This window comes from Glossina fuscipes, unplaced genomic scaffold, assembly GCF_014805625.2.
Source record: "Glossina fuscipes isolate IAEA_lab_2018 unplaced genomic scaffold, Yale_Gfus_2 26, whole genome shotgun sequence".
Lineage (NCBI taxonomy): Eukaryota > Metazoa > Arthropoda > Insecta > Diptera > Glossinidae > Glossina > Glossina fuscipes.
Genome location: NW_023998421.1, coordinates 5,587,739 through 5,615,469, shown reverse-complemented (window position 1 = coordinate 5,615,469; position 27,731 = coordinate 5,587,739). Strand labels below are relative to the sequence as shown.

The following is a 27,731-nucleotide window of genomic DNA, read 5'->3' as shown; positions in this document are numbered from 1 at the left end:
GAAAACAAAAAAAGAGAAATACATATAATTTAATAATAATAAACATTAGCGAGAAATATCTGCAAAAGCAACAAAATCAATCATGTCCGCCACTAGCAATATCAAGGAAATTAATAATTTTTGAAATTTAGTTAATTATAAAATAAATAAAAAATTAATTGTATATAAAAAATAAGTTACATGATTAAGGTTACAAGCACTTTCTTTTTATCTTCAATATTTATTTTTTCTTTTTTTTTTTTTTTATTTTATATAATTATTATTTTTTTTTTTTTTTTTTTTTTTTTTTTTTGCGATATGTAAACCGACAAAGACTTATATGTGCGCTATACATATAAAATTAATAATTTTATGATTTTTCTTGTTAAGATTAAACAAAGAAGCTGGAAATTGTCTTTCTCAACGTGTTCACTAAGAAAATTAAAAAAGTTCCAGTTACACTAGATATTTTATTATATTATTTTTAGTAGAACTTTTTTTTTGCTAAAAGAATTAATTCGCAACGAATTTCTGCCGTTAGCGAAAAAAAAAAGTTATTTTTTATATATTATTGTTAAGTATTTTACGTGCATTTTTATGCTTATTTATTAATTAATTATAATTACTTTATAAAAGAAAATAAAAAAAAAAAATATGACAAGAAATATTATATTAGAAATTATTTTGCGGTGACGTAACAACCCATTTTGGAAATTTTCGGAATTCACGCGTTGCCCGAGTAATTGATAAGCATCTACAATTTCCCTTAATATTAATATTAATAATATTTGTGTTTGGGTTGGAAATCCCCGCCGAAACTTAAAAGCTATATTGTGGTCACCCGTTTTAGGAAAATCTTATAAATTCCGACATCTTCTCTGGTCCGAAGCACCATACTGTGGCTGGCGTAATGACGTATCGCTCAAACCACCGGTGTCTTGCCTATTGTCTGATTTTGCAGATGACCGCGCATTCGCATAGTATATGATGGAACAATTTTTTCGTCGTCCCTTAGCCGAATCTGCATAAATCGGTATAAGACATAACTACATTTTTCAAGCATGTAACTCCTCCATGGTTTTAATACCCTGTGTGCTATGTCAAAAGATTTTACAGATCTTTTTTCTATGTCTATTACGATACCAACCTGCGAAATGGCTACTTCCGGATGTTCCTTCGGGCTTTCCTGTTGGTTAGCCGCTCAGCTTTTTCATTGTCTTCGATATCCGAAAGGTCGGGTAGCCGTAATAAGTGCACTTCACTGCGCTTACCCAGCTAATCCAAGGTATGACAGCGCGCCAACCTAGCTTACAATTTCAGTTAATCAAAGGGATTCTATTTACGTGTTTAAATGTTTAGCGAAGCAAAAAATTATAGAAACCAATTGTAGTGGGAACGTCAACTTTCTTTTCCTACGGTATACCATTATATACATGTATACCATTATATACATAGCAAAATATAAATAAAATTAATGCAGTCACTAGCTTACTTCATATGAAAAATTGGTCAATGTAACCAAGATTTTTAGATACTTTGAATTATGAAACAAATAGAAAACACTACAGTGGACCCCAGCGGACTATTAAATACTCTGCGCCACTCCACAGTTATTCATATTATGTTTTATGGAATTTGCTTTTAAAAGTGGTTTGATCTAAGACATTTTCAATAGTGGTCGTCCTTAGGCCAAAATATGTCGCTGGGGCCAAATTTATCTCAAAAATTGCTGCCTGTAGGTTGAACAGAAAAAAAAAAAAACAAGACGGACAGAGGGACAGAAAAGCTTAGCTTCAGAAAGTGATTCTAAATCGATTGGTATAATGAAAGATGAATCTATATCAACTCCTTCTGAACGTTGTATACATACGCACAAACTTAATATACGTTTCTACCACAAGTGGTGTTGGTTATAATTGTTCCATGCAAATGCGAGTATGTGAGATGCCCTTGAAAGTGAGGCAAGTCTATTTCCTTTTTAAAAAATTTACAAAACTTACGTTCACCACAAAGTTGTTGCTAGCATTTCGTTAACAATTCTCGCGAGTTGATTTTGAAAGTGAGAAAATTATAACTTATCTACATTACGCTAATAATATTACGCTAATATTTATATTTATTTCATTAGTTATGGTTATATTGCCAACCAACACACATACAGATTCGTATGTACTGCATTTTCCAGTTTATAAACAGTTTAATTACATTAACAATACATTTATAATTGTATTAATAGAATCATTAAATTGATTAAACCATTAATAATTGCTGTTACACAGTCTACCTAGGAAACGGACCGGAGTACATAATAAGCAAATAACTAGTGCGGCAATGAGCAAGTTTTATGGAAAGATTGTCTCCTGAGAACTGTACGTTAAGTTTGAAGAAAGAGGATTGAAGAGGAAGTTTCAACCACGTTTAAATCTGTGCTTTCATATGCCAGGAGAATTCCAGTGGAGAGATGGGACTCCTAGAAAGATCGCATAAAGCAAAACGGGTTCTATTCAATAAATTTGACGTTGGTGATACGTTAGTCAATCAACAACGGAATATTCTAAAATCATATGAACAAGTGCAATATAAGGGCCTTTGCAGTTTTTCTGATTGTTCATTTCTTTTGGACGTATTTTAAAAAAACTGAGACGACTTTCAAAGTGCGCTTAATGATGCTTTCCCGTAGGTGGGAATTAAGCTCTTCAGGGACAATAGTGTTTTCATAATCTTAACTATACCGTTTCAAGTCGCTAAATAATGTTATAGGTGTAGCCAAACCATAAGCAGATGAAAGAAGAAAACTTGCTAATGCTTCGAAAAATAGCTTTAAAAAATCCTTTATATTGAGCAGGTAAGATTAGTGACTACCAAGTGAGTGTTCTCGGGTTCGAATCCCCAGCGCGGTAGAATTCACTTTGGTCACAGCAGTAGTAAATGAAAAGTGAAAGACGTAGCACATATAGATTGGGAATGTATCTCTTAGTCTGCGCCCACCACCTCCCCGTCCGTTCCCGTTTTTCACTTCTTCCCGTACGTTACCGTGTCCCACGAATAGGGTACATCGCCCAAGTGATTGATGAAAACTAAAAAAAAAAAAATGCTTGCCTTAGAAATTTTTCTAAGAAAAGCTTTAAAAGAAGAAGAAGTATTTCTTGCGATGTACAATGTAGGATATCTGGCAATCAAATATCGTGTACATATACATAGAACTAGGAATATAATGTGGGCTTAAAAAGGGGACCTTTATGCCAAAACTCAAGGTTTCCATTCCATTTATTACTTTCGGTATAATGGCGATAAGCAAATGGAAAATCTGTTGCATTGGCTTAATGATAAACGCAGGGTGCCGTAAAAGTACACAAAGGAGTGTAGCTGTTTGGAGCTGATTTCCAAGAGACGCAAGTGAATTGGCGATATTTTAAGGAAGTGTACAAAAAATGTTTAAACTTACATTAAGACAATACTTCAAAATTCTAAAGGGTAACTGAGACTTCATTTAACTTGGATTTGAAATAAAACATAGTTTTACAGTGCTAATTTAAGATTTTTTTTTATTTTCATAATTGTTTTTTTTTTTTTCAATTTCATATTGTTCCTCTCTAAACAGTTTTAATACAGTTTTTGTTATTTAAATTTTTATTAAAACATTAACGAAAAGAAATACAATAACATATTTAAGATTAAATCATAAAATAACAGTGACGAATAATTTTAAATATTTACAAAAAAAAAATAATAATAATAATAACTAAAATAATTTATCACGTACACAAATAGTACAGAATTATTTACATATGTTTAATTTACTATATGAATATATATACAAAGATGTCTACAGGATGCGGCGATCAATTCAACTAATTCTACATTGCCTTCAGAATTGGCTTTTCAATTAATTGAATAACTAAATTCGAAATGAAATAACTTCAGTTTTTTGTTTCTTAATCTTTAACCTTTCTCCTCTTTCATTTATTTATATTTTTTTAATTATTAAGTAACTACTTTTTGTAATTTTCTTATTCTTTTTTTTTGACATAGAGAGTGGATTTAATTAATGATTTGAAAAATATGAAACTTTTTAAGATTTTTTTTTTTTTTTTTTAAGCAACGAGTAGAAAAACTACTGTTTTACAAATACAAATCAAAAATGTTTTTAAAAAGAAACATTTTTTTTTTTCTCTTTTTCATACAACACCACAATGTAAGAATCCGATAAAAGCATGTAAGTCTGGGGAATCTCGTGAACTATGTCTATTTGATTTGTGCAGGAAGAAAAGTGCGTTTGGTGTCTGCCTTTTCAATTTGTTATTATTACCTCATAGAACGCTCTAAACGAGGTTATACATCGCTTTAGATTTCACAATTAATGTAAGACATTGAATCCATAAAAAAAAAAAAAATTCATTTTTCAACGTACAAATTTTTCAAATGTACAAATTGCATTTGTACAATCTAAGTAACTGGTACAACACCGATTTACATAAAACGGAACGAATCGAAACGGAGGTCTACTATATTATTGCAATATATATCTATACAAAACGAGGAAAATCCTTGCATTAAAATAAATGGAGCGCTAGCAGTCGAGGCTATCGGCTGTATGCCTTTTCAAAAACCGCTAACCATCACAAAACTTCCTGCCAAGCTTTTAATTTATTCTCAAATTCTGCTCTTTTCTTCCTTTAATGATTTCTACTACGGACAAGTTGATAGGTTTGCTACAGTGAACAAGTTTGCTCCCAAGCTGCAAGTTTGAAGATTTATTTCTTTTGCAATAATCTTTGCACACATTCTCTTCGGACAAGACAATCATGCTGACTTTTAAACACACCAATTTTGTCACTCTTCGTCACTTTTACTTAGCATTAGGTAGGCGTGTACACTTTTATCGCGTTTTAATGTGTTCTGAGACAACATCTTACATAAATCAAGGGATATTTGACTTTTGTTAAATACTATCGTCTACTTCGGATGTTATGGGCGTTTGTGGTAAAGAAAAAAAAAAAAAAAAAAACAAGTAAGTGGTGGGTATTAAAAAAATTCATTCCAAGCCGAATAAATTCTTCAATTTTTTTTTTGATTTTTTATTACAATTGTTTTTCTACTAGTTGATGGTACCCGTTTTATTTCCATTAAAAGTGTTGCGGTTTTTATATAAACGTAAATAAAATGATATTTTCATATACTTATTTCAAATACTAAATACTTTTATTACGATACGAGCTTTATATTTCGTTTTACGACGAAACGAAAATTGACTCCAGTATGGTATTTAAAAATTTATGTCTAATTATTATATTTTACTTAACTTGTTTCTTTCTTTTTGTTAATTTTTGGTTTTTCTACACATTATCGTACATAGACTATAAACGTTAAAAGATTAAGAACTTTTACTTCTACTAAAAAAAAAAAAATTCATTTTCTATATTTTTATTTCTACAATCTACTTTCTCTAACGTATGGCTTGTGGATTATTGTTCAACTCTTTATACATTAAATTCTATAAAATGTTTATATACTGTTTGCGAATTTCATATTGATTTTATTTTGAAACTTTTTAAAAATAAAAACTTTTTTTTTGAAGAGAGAAAAAAAGTGTAATCATATTATACAATACATATATATAAAAGATAACATGAGCAAAAATTAAAGTTTAAGTATATCAAGTATTTATTTATTTTTTTTTTAATAAAGTGTCATTTAAAAATATCATTTTAGCAGACGTTATAGCAAATTTTTTTTTTTTTTTTTTTAATGTGGAAATCGATCGACCGATAAATGGAAAAATTATTTTCGAATGTATTGTTTGCTGGGACCAAAGCATTCGTGTTTCTTCTAAGGACAGAGAGAGCCCACTATCGAAAAAATACCAAACACTCAATGAGAGTTTACATTTGCTTTACTGTATGCTATGCTGGGCTTTATGTAACGGAAAACTTTGAAGACGAATTGGAGTCCGTAAAGTTTACAGAAGATACCGAGAGATATCAAGTCTGGACTGAAAATGTTAGAAGCAATGAAGCAGAGATGGAACCAGCGACTTTCTGCCTGTGAGGCATCGACGTGGAACTTTTCTTTTGCTCGATTGGAGAAAACATTGGCGGATACACATATACTCGGAGATATATGTCATAATTATTTTTCCACATTTTGTTGAAAATGGGCTGGAAAATATGTTAGAGAGCGTGAACGCTGAAACTTTAGATGTGGTTTTGAAACTAAGCATGTCTCGGTGAATAGATATAATGGTGATCTAAATTTGAATTTGAGAAAAATATAGAAATAATGGAAATCTGACGGTTGGGCGTTAATTTCACCTTCAGCTCTAATGCTGAGTTAGCTGTCTTTTCTGTTGACTTCAACTTGAACTGTGACGACGATAAAAATGTAAGTAAAATGAAAGGTCATTCAATCCGATCGCTAGGGTTGGAATTCAATCATTAATTCTTGTTTGAGATTGGGCGCGAAATGAACATAAAAAAATCGCTCGCTTTGCTTTTCGATCGATTTGTTGAAAGACGGACGAATCGGATGGAGGAAAAGAGAAAGGCTCACTTATATCCTGTAAAGATTCACAAGTTAGTCATGTGGATAAAATTGCCAATGTATATTTTTGCACGTTACAAATGGAATGTTAAAGTCAGTACAATCTTAACGTATGTGTTCGCAATGATCATATAAGTTATCGCCATAAGCGAAAAAACTGAGAAGACAGTAGCCATACTGGTCAATAAAACAACGATGACGCATGGTGACAACAGCCAACTACACCTAAATGCAAAATATAGACAGATGTCTTCATATCAGCGGTTTAAAGAAATCGCTTTACGATATTTTATTTTCCTCGCGCCGTCATGACAAGGCATCTACTTTAGCTCTTGCCCCGGAAGTTGATGCAAATCTTCGGTAATGTGTTTTTTAACAAACTTTGTAAAGAAAAGTGATTCTAAGGGCGGAATGCATCCACAATATAAGATTCTTCCTAAAGGTCAACGTGTGAATGCCAATCAGCGTTCACCGGAGCCTACGCATCTTGGTTCAACTTCTTTAAATCCAGATTTAATAACAAATAACGCACAAACGGACAAGGACAGAAGATAATGAAAGATTGGTGTCGGCCAGGTCATAAAATGAACTTTAAATTTCTACTCATGTATTCCTCAAACTCGGACTAATTTTCAAATTATAATCTTACGCTATATCTTTTTGTTTTAGTTTTTTGTTCATTTACTTATCACAAACGGCTGCAACGGCTGCAGTTTGTGGCGCTGTAATTATCGTACGTGCAGTTGATGGCACCGTCTGATTGTTGCCAAGAAGCATCCTCGAAGAATTGCCATTTGTTACTGAGTGACGACGTGACAGCAAATTGGCGGGCAAGTAATTTAAATGACCATTGGTTACCGCAAATGCATTGGTACCGTTAATAGTAACAGGATGGTGATGTAGAGTATCTAGATTGCCTAACTTACCGACAATTTTTGGTATTTTATCACTTTCCGAAAGACTGGAGGTCGTTGATGGACCGCATCCAACTATCGAACTGCCTCCACCTCCGTTACCACTAACAATCCCCCCGACGCTATTGCTACTATGCTGAGCGTGATGATGATGAGAGTTGCAGAGATGATAGCAACAAAGGTGATGGGATGAACATAAACAGGAACTAGGCGGACGACGATATTGTTGATGACTGTGAAGATGGTGGTGGTGACCATAATGATAATATTGCATTATACTCGGATGATGACCGGCACCAGCTATACCGCAATTGGACATAGAAGGTGTACTTTTACTGTGGCTCCTACTTCCGCCAGTCATTAGTTTTAATTCGTTAGCTCCATTTAAGGACGATGTTTTACGTATACGCATACATTCACAATTTCTACAACAGGAACGTAATTTGGGTGGTTTTTGATTTAAATTCTTCAGGTTAGCTGCTATTAATTTGGCTTGAGTTTCAGTGGACGCTCGTTTGGCAGGCGAAGCGGGCGAGCTATCGTCATCTTCGCCAGTAGGGGGTGGGGTAGATAGTCGACTAGAGGCAGATGAATAACATCCATCAGATTGATGATCATAGCTAGCCTCAGAGCAGTCATTTTGGTCTTGACTCTCCTCATTAACATCAAGAGCATCAGCCTCATCAATTAACTCTGCACTTTCATAAGAGTTCATAGCTTCGAAATTTGAAGCATTTTCACTCTCTGTAACTTGCTTAGGAAGGCCATTGCTTTTGCTGGTTTTCGTTTGAACTTCTTCAGCTAATTCGACCCAGTGCTCACGATTATCGCGAACACCTTCAACTAAAGGCTCCAATTTGTCGGAGAGTTGAGCAAAAGCCTTCATGAAGTCAATAAGAAAATATAGAGAAAGTTTAGAGCATGACGCGAGGACAGAACGTTTGATTTTATGCGGTCTAATTTTCATAAGAAATCTTAAAATTGTATTTAAATGTTTAGAAACTGTATTGTACATAGGGCACTATGGTATTCTTTGCTCACATATGCAAGATTAAAATCTTGATTTTGAATAGATGATAGTTGTAAGAGACTTTAAAGTAAAAGGCTTACCTCATAAATTGGCAAACATATAGATTCTATAAATCCTACTTGCATCATGGGAAGTTCATCTTCCTTCTCGCGATTCATGATATCCTAGAAAAAAAACAGAAAGTGGAAGCCTTTAGCTTAAGTTTTATCTTCGTCGAATTTATAGAACCTACTATGGGTGTAATATTTAATTCTTGCTTCTCCATGTCACCTTGTTCAAAAAATTCTGAGCTAACCAAATCTGCTACTCGCTTCTCTATAACCCAAGGCTTAGTTATTGCAGACAAATCGCATACTGTCATGCTCATGGCCCTTAGTAAAGCTCTAGGCTCTTCGTCCAACCAATAATTTAATGGCTGGTCTTGTACGCATTGCAGGAAAGTACCACGTTTTCTATTAAGTATTCATTAGGTTAAGCCAGAGTTGCATTTAACTTTTGAAATAAAAGAAACACCTCAGATATACTGCCAAGTCTGTAGATAGTATGGCATCTTCCAATACTCTGACAACGCGACAATAATCCTCGGAGGATAAATTAGCTAAAATTTGATTACCAGGACTATTTAAAATCATCAAGCACTGATCAAAATGATGATGTTCCATGGTTGAGGTGGAATACAATTGAGCCAGTGGTGAAGATGCTCTATACAAAATGGTTTTCAAGTAAATTTTGCATTGATTTTTCAAAAAATCTTACTTACTTGATTTGAAATGAATTATTCGTCCCCCGATGATCGAGATCATGGCAGAGACAAGCTATGATCAGTGCTAAGCATTCAATTTCTCCAAATATTTTCCACCATTGCGTTGCCTGATAATAAATTTTTGTGTAACCATAAGTATTGAAAAATTGAAAGAGAAAATAATAAATATATATCCTTACCGTCAGTATGGCGAACATCATTTGCGCCACGTTAAAGGCATGTCGCCAATTGTGATAAGTAACATTGCGATAGTTTTTCTTAACACTCAACAACCAACGGCACAAAACTTCATAATCGATATGAAAGCGCTCTACAAAATCCAAGTCGAGAAACATACGTAAGCAAGCCTGCAGTAATAGGGGAGAACAGAAAAATCAATTATTTGTTATTTCTTATACAGCTTCGACATTGTATCTAAAACGTGCATATTACCTTCAAGGTGTCATCATCTTCGAAATGTATATCATCGAAACGGAAATCATGTAAACGGAAGTGAGCTGCCGATGGTACTCGCAAACGCTATTACGAAAGAAAGAAGTAATTTTAAACTTATTTACCGCAAGAAATATTAGTATGTTTCAATGCGCTTATGCAATATTTCAGTTTTCTATTTTGTAAAGAAAAACAGATTATATACTGCGACTCCATAAATCGATAAAAAATATATTTATTTCAAAATATATCAATAGAAAGAATTCATCAATAGTTAAAGATAAATACAATTAAATTTATTCGAATTATAGTTGAAATCTTAACGAAACGTCAGATTCGTTGAAATTCCCTGCTCGTCGCTGGTCATTGGTGCTTAGATGCTTAAACTGTTCAAGAGATTAGCACTAGAACTGATTGCTCAAATACCATATCAATATCATCGTAACTTTCCACCACCGACACATCCGAAAGTACCATAAATTGCTATACCTTTCAATTACGCTCTTATACCTTCAAGAAATGTCGATCCATCACCCAATCACACTTTTACGCTGCATTTTCCACTATTTCCCCCTTCTCTACATCAATACTATCCAACTCTCGTTCAGCACTCATCACTATTGTCTTCATCAGCCAACGCAAATGGCCGCACAGCTTTGGAATCCTTATATCTTCCGTTCGAACAACAAAAAAAAAAAAAACAGCTCCTTTTAATTTCGCTGCAAGTTGTTCGCCATGGACAGTTTTATCAACAGAAAGCAAAACCGCTGCAGCTTACAGCGCAACCCCACAAAAACCAGCCGGATCGAAGGTGGCAGCAAATTTAGTTTAAATACTACAACCTAAGGCCCGAAACCACTTCTACCCGATCCATAGAAAAATTCAGATTTTAATAACGGTATATATCATATCCCACAGCAAGGGATTTTTGCCCAACGAAACGCTCATCGTTCGCGCCTCGTGAACTTCTTAGTTGTTATCACACCTCACAAAAGGTGGGAGAAATCTTTTCGCCCTTGACTCGCGATTGAACTTTTCGAATTTAACATTACTAAGTGGCTTTACTCCTCATCCCTCCGAATCAAGCTGTTTTTTTATGAGTCATTTTCTGGAAAATGCTAAATGAATAGACTCTTTTTTTGCTTAAAAATGTCAAATGACAAAAATATCAAAGGCACACTTTTTGTGAACATTTTTAAATTTTTATCATTGACAGCGAAAGCAAGTAGCAAACTTATGGTTAATTTCGGGCGCAATATACTTGTTGGCAATGGGTCGATGATGGCCATTTCGTTGTGCTAGGCTTTAAAAAATACTTATAGCACAAATAAAATATATTTATAGCTGTGGATTTAGGTCAGTTCGTCTTATAAGCCGTAAGTCTCAGTGAATTTTTTGTGAGCTGGTAACCATTTTGACAAATTGCGCTTATATTTAAAACTAATTTGTGGTGGCCAACTATGTAAATAAATTTTCAGCTTGTAGTCTCAAATTTTGAACGTGACAAAAGGCAGGCAGGCAGACTTTGTTAGCAAATTTTCCACATCAATCTAACATATCGACATACTATTAGTCAGAACGTTTACCACAAATACTACAAAGTTGTGCAAACAGGCAGGTGTACAGGTACTACAGCAACGTATATGCGTTCAAATTTTTGTACATTTATCTGCTCCCCTTTATGAGTAACGATCAAAAATACGATATTTTATTCTTTTTGAAAAGCAGATGTGCTCTCATTTCACGTAGCACTGTAGGCATAGGCTTCGATCCATTTTACCCACCTTCAATACTAAACTGTGTGTAATAACTTCCAATGTTTCTGATAAATTTGAAATCGTTAGTTTAATTTTTGCGGCTCCGTGAATGGCATCATATAGACGGCCAGAGGAACACGGTTAAATCAATCCGGAATTTTATGCTGATCACGGATGTATATACTTTGTGGGGTCGCTGAATTTTCCGTCTGGGCGTGGCAGATGTTTTAACAAAACGAATATCTTTCATTCATAGGTCTCTTACTTATTGTACAAGCAGCTACTCCGCAGCATTAATGTAGCTGGAGCTATGATACATTCATGATATGGTCGTTCAAAAATGGATCCCTTTATTCAATTAAGGCCGTCGTGTATGCCGTAAAGTACTAGGCTTTTCAATTTGAAAAATGACCAAAATCTAAGCATGCTGCATACCATGTATCGTGTACCATGTATTTGCGTGGATGTGGAACGTGAAAACTAATAGCATAAAATTCAAGTTTTTGCTTTCATAAATGCAAAGATACCAAGCTTAACTTTTTTGAAAAAAAAAAAAAAAAAAAAAATTGGTTTTCATTGTTTCCAATAAAACTTGACAAGAAATCGGAAACGGACATTTTTTGCTCTGCTGTTTCATAATTAAATTTATGCAAAGATATCCTAAATGCCATTTTACGTAATGGGAAACCAAAATTGCTTTTTAATTAATACGTCAAAGCAAAAACATTGCAAAAATGTTCTTATCGTTTGTACATAAATTAAATTTAATCACTTTTGAAAAAATCGAAACTTAATTACAAGTTTCTATGATATTTATGCTTTTTTGGCAGAGAGGAAACACTGATAGCAAGCAAAAAAAAAATGGTAGAAACATGAATTTAATAAAAATTATCTGTCGATTAAACCGAAATTCTTATTGCTCATCGTTTGCTTGGTGCCTTTAAACAAGTGAAGAACACTATAGTGGGGCGCAACTCACCATTAAATACCCTTCATCAGCCTACATCTATTCATATATTGACAGGGCGTTACATGGGAAATGGTCGAGAGAGTGGTCCGATTCGCACCATTTTGTATAGCTTTCGTTGCTAAGGCAAAGCACATCAGTGTGCTAAATTTCATCAAATTATTTCATATTGACCATGGCCTGTGGTTGAACACAAGAAAAGAAAATTGTTAGAGCAGCGGACAGACAGATAATCTTAGAAAATATTGATCTAAGAAAACGTGGGCCTATCTCAAATCCTCAATAAGCCATTATGGCACAAGTGGTGTAGGGTACAATAAATACTACCTCAATACAAGCACACGGAAAATACTTTTAGGGGATGGCAAAATGAAACGAAGATTAATTCAAGGGATTAGAAGATCTAAGATAGAATCACTTTAAATACCGTTGTCATGAAAACAATACAATAGAATGGTAATTAACGGTGAGCCTGCAGTAAAAAGCAGACATTATTTTATAAAATAGTATCAAGAGATAGATAAAAAAAAAAGTGAAGATTGTTACAGAATACCGGAAAGGGTTTTCAAGTTACTAGTTCCAATGGTATTTCTCGCTTTTCTTTCCTCTAACCGCGTTATAATAAAATGGATCTAATAAATCAATATCGTATATTTTGACAAAAGAATAGCAAAATATGTTTCATCTAATATGCAATCTTCTTCCTCTTCCAAGCTCCTTAAAATCATAATATATTGCGTTATGCACTATGGTAAGTATGGGGAAAAAACCGTCATCCACCCATATCTTTAAGTCAAAATTTAATGTTTTCACTTATAAATAATTTAAATTTTGCTTGAAATACTTGGTTTTATCAATACAGTTTTTAATAATTTATTCACTAAAACTTTAAAGGGATTTATGTAAATCATATTATAATATGAACACTTTTCTGGCTCTGGTCCCTTTTTACTTTTTCTCGTTTTATACGCCAACACTTGTTTTGTAAAACTTCTTGCTTTATGAATAGAACTTACCCTTAAACGATGAGCTTCATCTATTGTTGCTGAAGCATGATAACTGAGCACTTCTAAGGTAACGCTTTGTTTGGCCATCGCAGCAATAGCCTTTTCATACATGTGCGTATTATGTATACCCATCCCACAGAAAATGGCAAATGCTTCCACAAAATTTTCGTCGTTTTTAGTGAAATCCTATTTGAAAAATAAACTTAATTATAAACAATTTTTAATTATATTCTTCTTTTGATCCCAACTGACCAAATCATCAAATTTATTGATTAGCTGTATAACACCAATAATTTGGCCTAATGAATTTTTGATGGCCATACATAAAATTGTCTTGTGTTTAAAATTAGTATTTTCATCCACACTAGCATCAAATCGATCATCCTCATAAGCGTTTGGTATATTAACAGTCTTCCCAAAAAAAGTAATCAAATTTTATAAGTAATTAAATTTATATAATATTGATACAAATATTGTATTTACCTCGCCAGTAGTGGCCACATAGCCAGTAATACCTATGTTAATAGGAAATCGTGATTCAAATGGACTTGTTCGATCTGTAGAAGCTTCTCCACTCAAATCGTCAGCCTCAAAATCGAATACACGTGAAAAACTACCCCTTGATGCTTCATGCACCAACAATATTTGTACTCTTTGGCATTGTATTAAACTTTGCATATGCGTTAGTATGCGAAAAACCATATGTTCGATCGTACTTTGCTCTTCAAATATCATTCGCGCCAAATCTAATAATACCTGATTCCGCTTAATTTCCAATTGTGATTTCTCATATAATTGGGCATTGCGGAGACCGATACCGCAAAATTGTAAATAGGAGGCGAACACCTTAAGGAATGGATATAAAAACAAAATTATTCGTTTAGTTGCCAAATCATTATTGTTATTATCATTTTTGCTAAAAATGTTAATAAATTAATTCACTTTAAAAAGGAATATCAAATGAATCATGAATGGGAAAAGCAAGTAAAGCATTACAGCGGGCCATGGTCCACCATTAGAAACCCCATACCGCTTCGCTTAACGTAGTTATTCATGGGGAGACTTTTCAAAGTAACACATTATAGGGGAGGTGATCGAAAAAGTCTTCCTATCCGAACCATTTTTAAGAGAATTAGCGCTGGAGCCAAAATACGGCGGTTTGCCAAATGTCATCAGAGTATCTCGAAATTTGTGACGTTTAGGTTGAAGACAAGAATATCGTACGAACAAATGGATGGAGAAGTTTAGATCGATCGGTATAGTGCCTTTTCCAGTCATTTATGTAATTCCATCCTTGTCTAGACAAGGAGAGTGCTAACTTTCGATCGGTATAATAAAAGATGGGTCTATCTCAAGCCCTTCTGGGCGTTGTGCATGTCCGCAAAACTTGATGTAGCAGAAGTGATGTATATTCTTAGCCATCATTTCGATAATTATTACCCTGACAGTTCTTATTCTGTCGTGAAGTCATGAAGCAAATACAAAAAGAAGTCATTACGGGGAGAGTAAGAAACCAGCATTGGCCTCGAAAAATACCTTAAGCTAATGCATACGAAATTATAATATTTCGTTAATGACCGGGGATGACAGCTAAGCCATGGGGACTTTCACACTGTGCGCTTACACAGTTCTGGAAATTATTTTTTGTATCAAGTTTTATGATATTGTGATCGATCCATTTTGAGACTTGATGCATTATCTGTGCCAAGTAAACCATGTGAGCCGTTCTTTCATTGAACTCAGAATATTTTATTACGAGAACATTTGATGAAAGTGAATCATGAAATAAATTTACGTTAGTAGCAATGTACCATCAAAATGCACTATTTATAAGTATACGAATTTGAAGGAAGAGATGCGGACTAGAACAATTCTATTGTGATCAAAAAATAAGGTCAATTCTTTTATAAAATTAAAAATATGCTAATAATAAACGGAGAGAACCGTCAACTTGATCGTGAGGGCATAGAAAAAAATTCATGATTTCATAATACTCGTGAAGTTTAAATGGAAAATTCTTCTGCGCCACTTGTGCTATGTATATGTTAAGTTTATGTGGACGTATGCAACACCCAGAGGGAATTTTATTACCTTGTCGGTCCGTTAAGTATTCTTGCGTTCAAAATATCGGTCGCAATTTTTGGGATATTTTGTTGAGACTTTCGTACTTACGCGTTTTGGGGTAAGGGCGAAACCTATTGAGAATGGTTTCGATCGGTCCACTTATTCGACCATTTTCCATATAAAGCCGTTGTATAATTAACTGTGGGCGGGTGTAAGGTCTTTAATGGCGCTCTATAGTGTTTTTGCTTGTTTTTTATTCACAACTTTTTATATGGAAAATAATTTGCATATAATACTGTTGTTCGGACGAAAAGTTAAAAATAATCCATTAAACACAATCGAAAGTTTTGCTCAAGGTTTGAACTTAGGACACAGTAATTGGTTTCTATAAATTATGAATAAAAGTTTGCCTTCGCATCTCTTCAAAATACAATGCACACAAGAGTTTTTGTTACAAAATTAGTTACGAAGTCTTATACATGCCAATATATAATGTTACAGCTTTTTTTTATTGAAAATGCTAAGCTAATGCGGTTATGGAATCGCTCTATAAAGTACAAATGTTAATTATACCATCGAGATAAGGATCTGACTGAGTTGTTATTTAATATTCAATTAATGCAAATATATTTCTTTTAAGTTTATAAAAGTTTTATATCCTCATATATATATTTATATATATATATATATTCGTTTTATACCTTTTCATCAGTTTCCGTAAAGCATTCACCATTTAATTTATTAATGACTTGTGCCACACCAATGACATCACCGGACGAATCCTTAATTGGCATACAGAGCAATGCTTTGGTACGATAACCTGTCAGTGTATCGATTTCACAATTAAAGCGTTCATCCTGTGAAGGAGAAAATAAGAAATAAAATGGAATTCATGAGAGGAGGTTACTTTTCCTTTATGAATTTAATATCAAGCAACCCACAATGAAAGCAATCAATGATCTGCACTTTAATTTAAAGCGATTATAATTTAATAAATGCAAGTTCTTTTCATGTATAGCACTTAGGATTGCTTGAAATTTGCTTTAGTAAACTGTAATGGTTGTCCGCAAAATTCTGTGTATTACTTGAGAAAACGGCGCCAGTGTCAAGCTTTCCTTTTTGGCGAAAAGCCAGAAATTTTATCGTTTTTAATAAAAAAAAAAAAATAAAAATGTGTCATGGTATGCATGAATCTTGTATTCATCTGAGACCATGTTCGAAATCCTTAAAATCTTTACCTTAATAAAGAAAATTAAATAAATAAGCAAAAAATTTATATTCTTTTTGAGGCGACTCTCCGGTACCCATCATCCTGTGCCATGCTAGTGATTGTTGTGCTAATTGCATCTGTTGGAATTGTGTCATCCTTTAGATTAATATCTTTTGGAGACAAATACCACCTTTTTGATTTTTATCCAACGAATTTCGTTTGGCCAATCACGCCTTATTTAAATGTTCCATAAACATTTTGAATTATGTCTATGTCTTTTGTAGCATTGTAGCATTCTAGCATTGCGTGCGAGTCAGTGGTCTTACGGGAAAGAAACGCATTTTCTTCTCATACTTTTTGTAGGCTTTCTATCCTATCTAGTTTTCCGGAGCAAAAAAATTTTTCACTATCAACTTTTCTCTAAAATCCATGATTAAAGTCGCGAAAACCATTAAAAAAAATGCTTCTGGCTTGTGATCTCTTCTTGTTGTTCCTCGGAATAAGATTGTCAATCCCTACCATCCAAAAACGTATGAGATAAGCAGCGAGAGGTCTAAGACCAGGCGATAGCCAAAACACATTTATAATTCTGTTTAGAGCTGACGTTACCACATTCTTAAACACGTGAATTTCACTTGCTGCTGGCATGAAAGGAACATTGTGGAGTAAGGTGATTATGTCTGCAGCCCTTCACTCGAATTATATAGATATACACTCATGGTCCAGCTTCCCTTCTACTTTCTAGTTGCAATAATAATAAAAAATACTATGCTGATTCCAATGATATATAACTTATATGATCTCTTATTTGTGTTTCTCCACGTTACCACCGGTATGGCAAATCTAGTCTATCACGAACTTTTAGCGGCACATATAATAATAGCAAGTGAATAAAAATAAAACTCTCTTGTCAATGCATAATGAATACATAAGCATTTTGTGAATAAGTGTTAGTTTCTATCGATTTTATAATACGTATGAACGCTTATAACGAGATAATATTATCCTAAGCTGCCCTGTTTTTCTCATCTTTCATGGCGAATGTAGATTTGGTAAGAAGAGAAGACCTGGGCTTTTGAGACTAGCCACGTCGCGATCCTTGGTTTGAATATCATCATAACAGTAGACAACAAATTATCGATTAAAATATACGTTAATCAGGGGAGACAGTACCCACGTAATACAGTTAGGATTTGACCGGCACCGTATGGGCCCGAACTTCATCAGGCTCAAAAATCGTGAGCATTGTGTCTTTTTTTCAGGTCAGTTGCACCAGTTGCCGTTTACAACGTTATTAAGTTATGGCTTCCTTTTAGTTGGAGCAACTTTCTATATGCTTTACCCAGCTTACCCTTCAAACGAAAATAGCCTTAGCATAGCTTTCAGTTAATGTCACTTATTCAGAATTTTCGTATAGAGTTTTTTGCATGATGTTTTCGCAACACGCCCTTCTTAAGTGGCTGGAGAGCTTTTCCCTTTTGAAGTGGTAATGTGTCGTTGGTACCTTTTTAGATGTAAAATTTATTTTCCCGGGAGGTTTCATTACGAAATGATAAACATAGACATTAATGGGGCGTATTAGTAACAATCAGTCACAATCGGCAGCAATCGTCTTGCTAGCGACATTCCATTGTCAAACCGTGGGGACGAAGCAGATGTGTCTAAGCCACTTTATTTTACTTTAATGATATTTTCATTCTCGAGAATACATATGACGTACAATTCTCTAATTTTCTGTAGAATTCTCGCACTTGATAGGTTCCGTTACATATATTCTTGATCCGTGTGAATAGTCGAATCGATGTAGACACGTCTGTCTGCCCGCTTGGTTAATGTCTGTCTGTTGAAATCACGATGCCAACGTTTAAAAGGTTCCTTTGCAAAAACAAGCTCGGTCTCAACATTTTTTTCTTACCATATGCGGAAGGTAAGCTTTTCAAACTAAGTAATGTTGTATCAGTGGGCGATGCTGCAGTTGCCATTTAATAAACAATGGCCTGCGATAATATAAATCGAAATCTGAACAATATACGATATATAGTAAATTATACGCTAGTGGAAAAATGAAGCAACTTATGATGGTTTTGAGAAGGACTTATGTGCAAAACAATGCTTTTAAGTGCTCTTAAGGAAGTGAAGGGGAATCGCAACACCAATGAAATTAGCTCATAAACCAGTTCATCAAATTTTAATGAAATCACTGAAATCAAGTAAAATTTTTGCATTACAATAAAAATACGGTTTTGAATTTTTCGCGGCTCTCAATATCAATTTGCGTACATTCTCTTTGCAATAAAGATACGATAAAACGTTTAAAAATAAGAAGATAATAAATTAAATGAATTTGTTGAAAAGTGAAAGTAAAGCAACAGCACCTATAGTCACATTTTTAAGCAAAGCGAAAGCATTAAGACGAAAATCGAAGGAAGTAAAAAAAAAAAAAACAGTACTTTTCCACAACCACACATATATTTTAAAATTAACAGGTGAGGAATTTCGCATCGCAAAAACTTTTTCTTCTTGATTGTCAGCGACCTATTATTTCTCTCTTTTCCCTTAAGATGACTGCAATGAATATTAAGACATTTACATTCAATTCAAGTATTGATAATGCAATTGTCAACACCTGTAAGGTTATCAATAATTTAAATGGCGTGTGTGGGCGCATTTATACATTTATATATATATATATTCTAAATTCCAAATGTTGTTTTGTGGAATTAAAATAATGGTTTATTTTCCAACACTTTAAGCCCCTTTTCCGAGTTAAGTAATAAGTAAGATAATCATCCCGGCCATATTGCATTGGCTTAATCGAAGACCATAGTATAAAGTAGAGTTTCGATGACTGTAGGATTCCCAATCGTTCACCTTCCAGCCCGTCTGTCCTTTTAATTATTAGAAATATCATCATATTATTTTTATAAAAATTGAGATGGGAAGATCACAGGTGACAGGAAGATCACGTTTATTACCACTTCTGCCTTACGTAAAAAACCGTCTCTTAAAGTTCCCCACTAAATACGGATGTGTAATTGCATGCAGGAGTATGCCAGGCCTATGCCGAGGTAATGACACTCGCGATTGTCAAGTCGGTGTTCGCGGATTCGAATCTCAATACCGTAGACAGTACTTTATAGCAATTATATATGAAGTTACTTAGACCTATGTTCGAATGTTATTGCAGTTTACTCTAAACTGTGCTGTTGCTTCTAATCGATGCTCTTCTCTATAATGTCATAGTTTAAGTCTCAGACTTTAGTTCGCTGATTAGTACTTTAAATTTAAAAAATGTTGTAAAAAAAGAGCTTACTGCCTTAAGCTGAAAATTGTTTGCTTGTATTGTCCACTTTGCTAATGGACGATGTACTTTACTATAATATAATCCTGCTTTAAGCCTTTAATTTTATTAAAAATGTTACTTAGTTCGACTGAATTCATAGTATAACCAGAAAAGCATGAATAAATAAAAGGAGATGTCATTAAGTTTTCACTAAAAGCAAACAAATTTTGATTTTTCATATGTTGATCGAAAACTTTGTACAAGTATCATATAGATCCATGGAAAAGTTGCTTATGAAAAGTGAAAATGTTCCAATTGATTAACTGTGACACGCACTTGGGTAAATGTTTTAAAATTTCCATGTATGGGTTGGGAGAGTTAGTGGATATATTTTGATTTAAACTAAAATTTGAAAATTTATAACTCTTTGCATTGAAATGATTACAGCTTTACTAAACGGTGGTTTTCTAAGCATACACTGTGAACGATCACACATAAAAATTTTGTAACAGTCATTGTAAAGTCGATGAAATGTTTAAACAAGAGAGCTTAAAAAATCACTTGAACCGAATTAATTTAATTTAATGCTTGACCGAAGACTAAAATAAGGGTTTTTTTGTTTTTTTTTTTTTCATTTTCTATTTCCGCAAAGTGGTCTTAAGAGTATTTGTTCAGTTCAACTGCTATTCCAAGCAGATAAGTTTGTAATGAAAGCTTAAGTCAGCTTATGTAAAGCAATTCACATTTATGTTTGCAAAAACACAAATTACATCAATTGATATTTAAACAAATGCATGGTCTTCAAATACGATATTAAGTTAAGTATTAAGTTTCACTTATCTAATATTGCAAAAATAATGCTATTTTTATTTACTCACAGTTGTGCTTTGTAAGAAAAAGCATTTGCTTTTCTTTTTTTTTTTTCAAATATGTTTACTTATTTTTCATAAATGTTGCTTTATTAGCATAGAGATAAAGCAAACAATATATAACACGCAATGAGACAAATAAATACATACATACCTGATATGCATCTGGTATATTAATGGGTTCGCCACTCTCAGCCACGTGACCAGCAATGCCAGTACCCCAGGCAATTTGTACTTCATCTTGTTGCTCCATTTCCTCGACAGTACTGCGTGGGCAAACGTCAAACAATTTGGATACCAAACACCTGAAATGGTTATTCATATACGATAGGTAAAAAGGACAATATATTTACTTTAGTTCGCGGCATTAACACCTACTTCCAGCAAATACAACAATGGATAGTTGCAAAAAAAGAGTATTATGTCTAACAACATATAAGCACTAGTTGGTCACAAATGTAATCAAATATGAATATAATGGAATAAATTAAATATATATATGCGAAATTCAATCTCCCTTAATTTTCATTTTTTTTTTTTTTTTTTTCTTTTTAACTTAATTAAAATACGAACATCTGGGAATTTTAGCGCAATTTGAATAAATTTTGTATAAAATTTCTACTTTGAGTCAAAATATATTTAGGCCTACACCTATCGTTCTGAAATTATATTTGACCTTCAGATATTCGGAACTATTTCGACCCCCTCTTTGAACTTTGCCATGTGAAAATCGTTTAAACTGCAGTAAAGACAGACAGACAGAGGATTAAACGATTAATAAGAGAAAAATTATGACAGACATTTTATGGAAGACAATTCTCTTTTTTGCTTCGAAAGCTGTACACGCCCGCAAAGAAGAATATTTTTACGTACAACTATAAAAGACGAGGCGCACTCGAAACCGTGTTGTGTGACGAGTACAAAGAGAGAAGAGGGATTGCGTCATACCTCATTGCAGCCCGTTCTCCAATTTTTTAATAGTGGGTGCGGGCATGGAATATCCATGCTGAAATAGCATCAGACCACAAGGAATGAGAATTATGGTTTTCAATATCGAGTAAGCTCGATCGTAACTTGAATATGTTACTCGACTAGCAATATTACGATCGAAGCGTGTTTCCTTTGATAGTAAGAAAAACGCAAACTTCAGCGACAGCTATTAACTTTCTATTCTACCCTCCTCGTTACAGCGAGTCGACAATCCGCAGCTATCAAGAACCGTAAACCCATCCCAGATTGTTAAAGACAGGAAGGCATATTGGCATTATCAATTATCGAACTAATCACACTAGCTTTGTTGGTAGCGTTGCATACTTCTGGCTCCATTAGATTGGGGCAGTGCACAACACAATATGTCGGGCTCTCGCAAATAACTGTGGCTTTTGGTTTTAGCCTATTTTTGCATTTCGGTTATTGTGCAATGACCGTTTGGTATTTCCCGCTTCTAATTAGTAGCGCTTTCCTTGCACAAAAGCAAGAACGGTAATGCTCTTGGCACACAACTTAACCTGTGGTGTCTACGCTTCGGCGAGATAGCATAAAATGGAACATAGGGCCTAATAATAGTGCTTCGATATGAAAAGATCACAGTGCTACTCAATACACCGTAGTGTAGTATAGCATTCAACAGAAAACGTTAAAAATACATTTCAATATCGAACACATTAATAACTTTCCGCAGGTAATTTCTGAGTGCTACTAGCGTGAGGACGAACTGCGAGTAATCCATCGGGAGCACAAAAATGTGAATAGCGAATGGAAAAAACCAACAACATTTCTTATATTAGTGTAATTACCAAAACAAAAAAAAGGGGGGCGCAGCATTACAAAATATTTTCTATTTATATTTTAAAAAAATATATCATAAAGCCATTGTGTACCTTTTTTATGGTAATAAAACCCATGAGACACGACTTCCTGTTTATTATTATTCTCAAACAAATGATAAATTTTTCTAAATAAAAAATTTAAAAAAGATTCGACGCGTTGTAAAACAAATGGCGATATTGTTTGAAGCAAGTCGATGTAACTAGATTTATTGCCATACAGCGCAACTGTTGAAAATCATGCACAAACTGTCACTCGTAGCCGAATGTTTTGTGCTTAAGAGCTTATGCGGATACATGGAACACTCAGAAGAAATTGAGATAGGCCTACTTTTTATTATACCTATCGATTCAAATTCAGCTTTTGAATCGATTTAAGCTTGTCTGTCCATCTGTCCCTGTTGTTTTGTTGTGTTTAATATAAAGACTGCAATTTTTGATTTTGAAATAGTTTCACGAATAAGTGCAGTGTGGTGTAGGGTATTTAAAGGTTGACTATAGCCCATTATAGTGCTTTTACTTGTTTTCTATGTATAACCATATACGCAAGTCGATTGACACTATTTCCACTATTAGTTTGGTTTACTCTACTCAGATGTGTAGCGCATATACGTGGTATGCTTCGTAGAGTACGGAATATTAAATTTGTAACATTTTTCGAACGTGCTTTATGAACTGATTTATAGGCGGCGCTCATCGAAATTTAACGGACAAACGGACATGTTTAAACCGACTCATAATAGCACTAATTTCATATCCTGCGTAGAATAGGATTCATAACGCATGCATATGTTCTAATAAAAAGGTCTTTTTCTCAGCAGAGTAAATCTCCAACGTGTAACAAATTTAAAAGCTTTACGTATATGGTGACGGCAGCTTATTCAATTTTTGATGGGTTAATAAGGAGGATGTCAAGTGTCACTGAAGAACACAAGCAATTTTTCGCTTGATATGTACATGGGCATAACGTGCGTTCATAGGGGAGGATTGTGTATAATACGGCGGAAGAATTGTGATCGCATTCGTACGAATACGTTGAAAAATATGATTTTATTCTATCTTTAGCTTCACTAATTAATAGAACGCTTAAGCCTGTAGAAGAAAAAGGCAGAAAAAATATATCCCTAAAAAAGAATTTCTTATTCACCGATAACAGCATCTTGGGTCTGATTATTGAAGAAAGTTATTTTAAATCGATTTGGGGTGTGATGCGCTCACATATTTTTGTAATAGAAATGACTTGCACAACATGGATTCATACAAACGTTGATTACCACGTTGTAGGTAGATCTACTGTACAAGTATCTAAAATATTAAAAACATCTTGGCCAAATAAATGAGAAAATCGCAACCTGTTCTATTAGTATCTACCGTTATTGGAATCGACCACATTAGAGCCCCGTTACTTGGCTGAATCGACATTATTAGAATGCACACCTTATCAAAGTTCACGGTTTTAAAACCCACACCTTACCTGTTCGGCCGATCTTCTATTTAAGATCCGCCCTTACATGTTCGAATCGACCCTGCTAAACTCTACTGTTGCGGTAGACCCTATTAGAATTCACTTTTACCCCTTCTAATCTATCTTTTTAAAAGGAAAACTGGTTTATTTAACACTAGAACTGTCGCCTGAGTCGATTCGATCTTCTTCAACTTTTGTAGGTTTAAAAACTTACTGCCCAAAATTCGCTGGAATCATCTTCATGGGATCGAAAATTATAGATGAAGACCGATGTTTTTGCAAGGTTGTCTCAGTTTCTAAAGTACTGTGGGCGTGCATGTGAACAGATCGCAACCAGTTTTTAGCTTTCGGATTTTAATCGAAAAAGGTGTGTTTACGCCCAACCTCATTCTTGCGACTGTGCTAATTCGACAAAGTTTGTGGGTCAAATCGACCTATGTAACTTGTCGGTAGTTCTAGGGCTAAAAATGAAAAATATGATTTTTTAATTTTCATTAAGCAAATGGAACAAATTTTCTTGAAAAATAAAAAGAAGCTTCTGGAACAATCTTGCGTATCTCCCATCCCTAATTGAAACAATGAAATTTTGTCGGGATTGATTTCAGGCAGTTAGTTTACTTACATTAATGGAATTGGAAATGGATTAATGGAAATGTAACGAAATTTTCATTGTCTTCTAATGATTCCTCGATGTTTTAGGTACAAGTAGCTTTTCTCTGGATTTTATAATGCGTTTAAGGGATTAATAAAACGGATGTATAGCCATTTGAGGTGGGAATAAAATTGTTTTTGATTAAATTGCTTTTCACTTCACACAATTGCTTCGCAATAACTGTTATTGCCAAATACAACAACCTGCTCATAAATAAATATAATAGAAATGAATGAGTGTAGAGATGCATCCACCCGTGCGAACCTGAACAGATGCCTAGAGAAATTCACAGCATAGCCATGATTCGTGTGTACAATTTCACAATTAATTGATCACGTGAGTAGCCTTGACTCTTACAAAAGCAGAAATTAAAAGTTTTTTTTTTTTTTTTTTCTTCTTTTTTGGAAAGCTGAACATGAAATGTTCTTGAAATTGAAATTTACTGCGCCATCTCGAAACTTGTACGAATTTCAAAAGATTGCATTGAAGAGACAAAAGAATAAATTTCTAAAGATTGAAAATTATTGGGTGGTGAAAGCATTTGTTCTAAATAGCTTTCTTTCTAAACCAAACATCAACTTTTTTCTAATAAAGGTTTTTTCTCTTTTTTGTTTTGTTTTGTTCTTTCAAAACGAAGTAAAAACACTATAGCGGGAGACGCCCACATTGAATACCCTACATAACTTTAATTCATGCATTTTTTCGTATAATGACTTTTCAAAGTAAAGCTTTGCATGGGGAGCGGTGGACGAATAACTTTTGACAGATTTCCTCTTTGAGGAGACAACAAAAAATTACGATCTGTAGAATGAGCACAGAGAACACATCGGACAAACGGACAGAGGAACAAGCTTAGATGAGAATTGCTTTCTGAATCGCTCGCTACAAGAAAATGTGCGTTCTAGGTGTCGCTTACATCTGCACTAACTTAACATATCGGCGTATCACGAGTGGTGTAGGAAATAACAAAAAAATTTTAATTAAAATTTTCATAAATAACTGTGAATTATTTTTTTTTTAATCGATGGCATTATTGATACTTACTTTTTGGGATTATCATTGCCACCGCAGCGTCCTTGCACTAAGAACAATGATCCACGATCAGCATTCAGGAGAATTGAAACATTTTGTAGAATTTTGTGACATAATGTCCGAACTTCCAATTCGTTGCATATGTCCTTTACCTAATTGTACGTTTGTCAGATGAGTGGTTTTTATTTTTAACACCCGCATATGCGGTAATTGTGTTGGCAACGATAACGCCATAGCCATTTAATATGTAATGAACATAAGCAATGCAAACCATAGTTTTCGCAGTTGTCGCAAATAGCAGACGAGACCATAAAAAGGCAGCATTGAGGATAATATTGACATAAAATATAACAAGTGAAACCGAAAAAATAGAAGAAAAAAAAACAAATAAAACAAATGGAATAAAAGAGAATTCAGTTTTAAAAATAATATCATTTCAAAACAAAAGCTCAATGAAAACTGCAAACAAAAGTTATATAAACTGGCTTTTGTCACTTGAAAATAACATAAAACTTAAACAATCAAACATTTGAACTTTTGCAAACTTATTTAAATACATTTTTTTAAATTTTTCTCTATTTTTTTTTTTTTTTTTTTTTTTTTAACACAGCACAGGCAACACCTTACCAATTCAAAAATAAGTTCCTTCTCGTCTAATTGCTTTAGCTCATGACGGGACAAGCGCTGGGGTCGATAATGTGCGATGCTGGACCCCATGGGATGATTATGATGATGGGTATAACAGTTGTTGTAACAATGATGGCTATTCGTATTGTTCTGATTGCTGATGCCGACACCGCCCATACTGTTACCCGCGTTACTATTACTAAGCATACCACAGTTACTGGAATTTGTACTGCTTGCAGAGCAATCATTTTGCGTTCCTATACTAAGAAAAGTTGGTGTTCCATCAATCGTGTTAACAATCGGCTTCAATAGACCACCGCGCTCAAATTCATGTGCGGATATTTTTCTAAGAAATAAAAGGAAAAAAAAAATTGAATACTATATTAAAACTTTTTAAATAAAATTTTTAAGAAATTTACAGCAACAGCTAGAGCAGTCAGTTCAGTTAAAGGGAATCTTAAATACCTTGAGTTTAAACTTGAAATCGTTCTATAATATATGCTACAGTGCAGCGCAAACTTATGGACCGGCGTAAAAAGCACTAAGGGTAAGGTAAGCGAATATTGTAAAGAAAACTTTATTTAACAGTAAACGTATCACTAGCTCATTTCCTAACTTCCAATCGGGTGGTTTGCTACTAATACCTTCGTGTCTGCACCTGTACATGCGCATGTATTGAAAGCTCAAGAGATAAGACATTGATTCACGACAGCCGCCAAGACACTTCCCTAAAAGCTGTGTCCAGCTGGCAGGTGTACACCGGACCCAAGCGGACTTCCTATAGGCGTTACAATTCCATGGGCACGCGACATCAGTGAACAATCAAACTCCTTTATTTGCATTATCCATATGTACTGAATTGCCTTACAATAAATCTTAACGGTCCAAGATGAAGTACTGATTCAGCAATGCCAAGCACCGAATCATATTACGGCTGCTCTGACCCGCTAAGCTTGTCTGTCCGCCTGTCAGTCCGTCTGTCAGTCCTGTATTATTGTGTTTAACTTCCAAGTCGACATTTTTAAACACATCGTGTTTCGCACGCCATTACAAAAGCTTCAGATCGGATCACCTTTCCATAACACCTTTCCATAACATATGTGTATACGTATAAAGCGGAATGGTGTAGGATACTTAATCATGATTGCCGTCCTTGTATAGCGTTTTTACTGATTAATCTATAGAAAATTTCCGTTTGAAATTTCATACGAGTATTCAATTAGACCGCCTAAAATATCAGGACTAAAGCAACAACTTTAAGTGAGTTGACACGTATCCAATTAACAAACTAAACTACAAAGACAAATATCACTA

General features: G+C 34.1%; 1 protein-coding gene across 6 annotated transcripts in view; it reads right to left on the bottom strand.

Moving 5' to 3' along the window:
- Nucleotides 1-6,430: 6,430 nt before the first annotated feature.
- LOC119635276 (dual 3',5'-cyclic-AMP and -GMP phosphodiesterase 11) overlaps nucleotides 6,431-27,731 on the bottom strand; it is a 140,554-nt gene continuing 119,253 nt past the window's right edge. For 5 of the 6 annotated variants that reach the window (XM_038029999.1, XM_038029998.1, XM_038030000.1 and 2 more), the window contains 13 exons: nucleotides 26,418-26,763; nucleotides 25,803-25,942; nucleotides 20,970-21,120; nucleotides 16,155-16,310; nucleotides 13,873-14,235; nucleotides 13,642-13,800; nucleotides 13,399-13,575; nucleotides 9,659-9,745; nucleotides 9,224-9,573; nucleotides 8,977-9,165; nucleotides 8,696-8,915; nucleotides 8,544-8,627; nucleotides 6,431-8,313 (listed from right to left, as the gene is read on the bottom strand). In XM_038029999.1, coding sequence (XP_037885927.1) covers nucleotides 7,201-8,313; nucleotides 8,544-8,627; nucleotides 8,696-8,915; nucleotides 8,977-9,165; nucleotides 9,224-9,573; nucleotides 9,659-9,745; nucleotides 13,399-13,575; nucleotides 13,642-13,800; nucleotides 13,873-14,235; nucleotides 16,155-16,310; nucleotides 20,970-21,120; nucleotides 25,803-25,942; nucleotides 26,418-26,763 — 3,535 coding nt within the window. In that variant the 3' untranslated portion in view covers nucleotides 6,431-7,200. The remainder of the gene's footprint in view (nucleotides 8,314-8,543; nucleotides 8,628-8,695; nucleotides 8,916-8,976; nucleotides 9,166-9,223; nucleotides 9,574-9,658; nucleotides 9,746-13,398; nucleotides 13,576-13,641; nucleotides 13,801-13,872; nucleotides 14,236-16,154; nucleotides 16,311-20,969; nucleotides 21,121-25,802; nucleotides 25,943-26,417; nucleotides 26,764-27,731) is intronic. The other variant, XM_038029996.1, reaches the window with a different exon arrangement.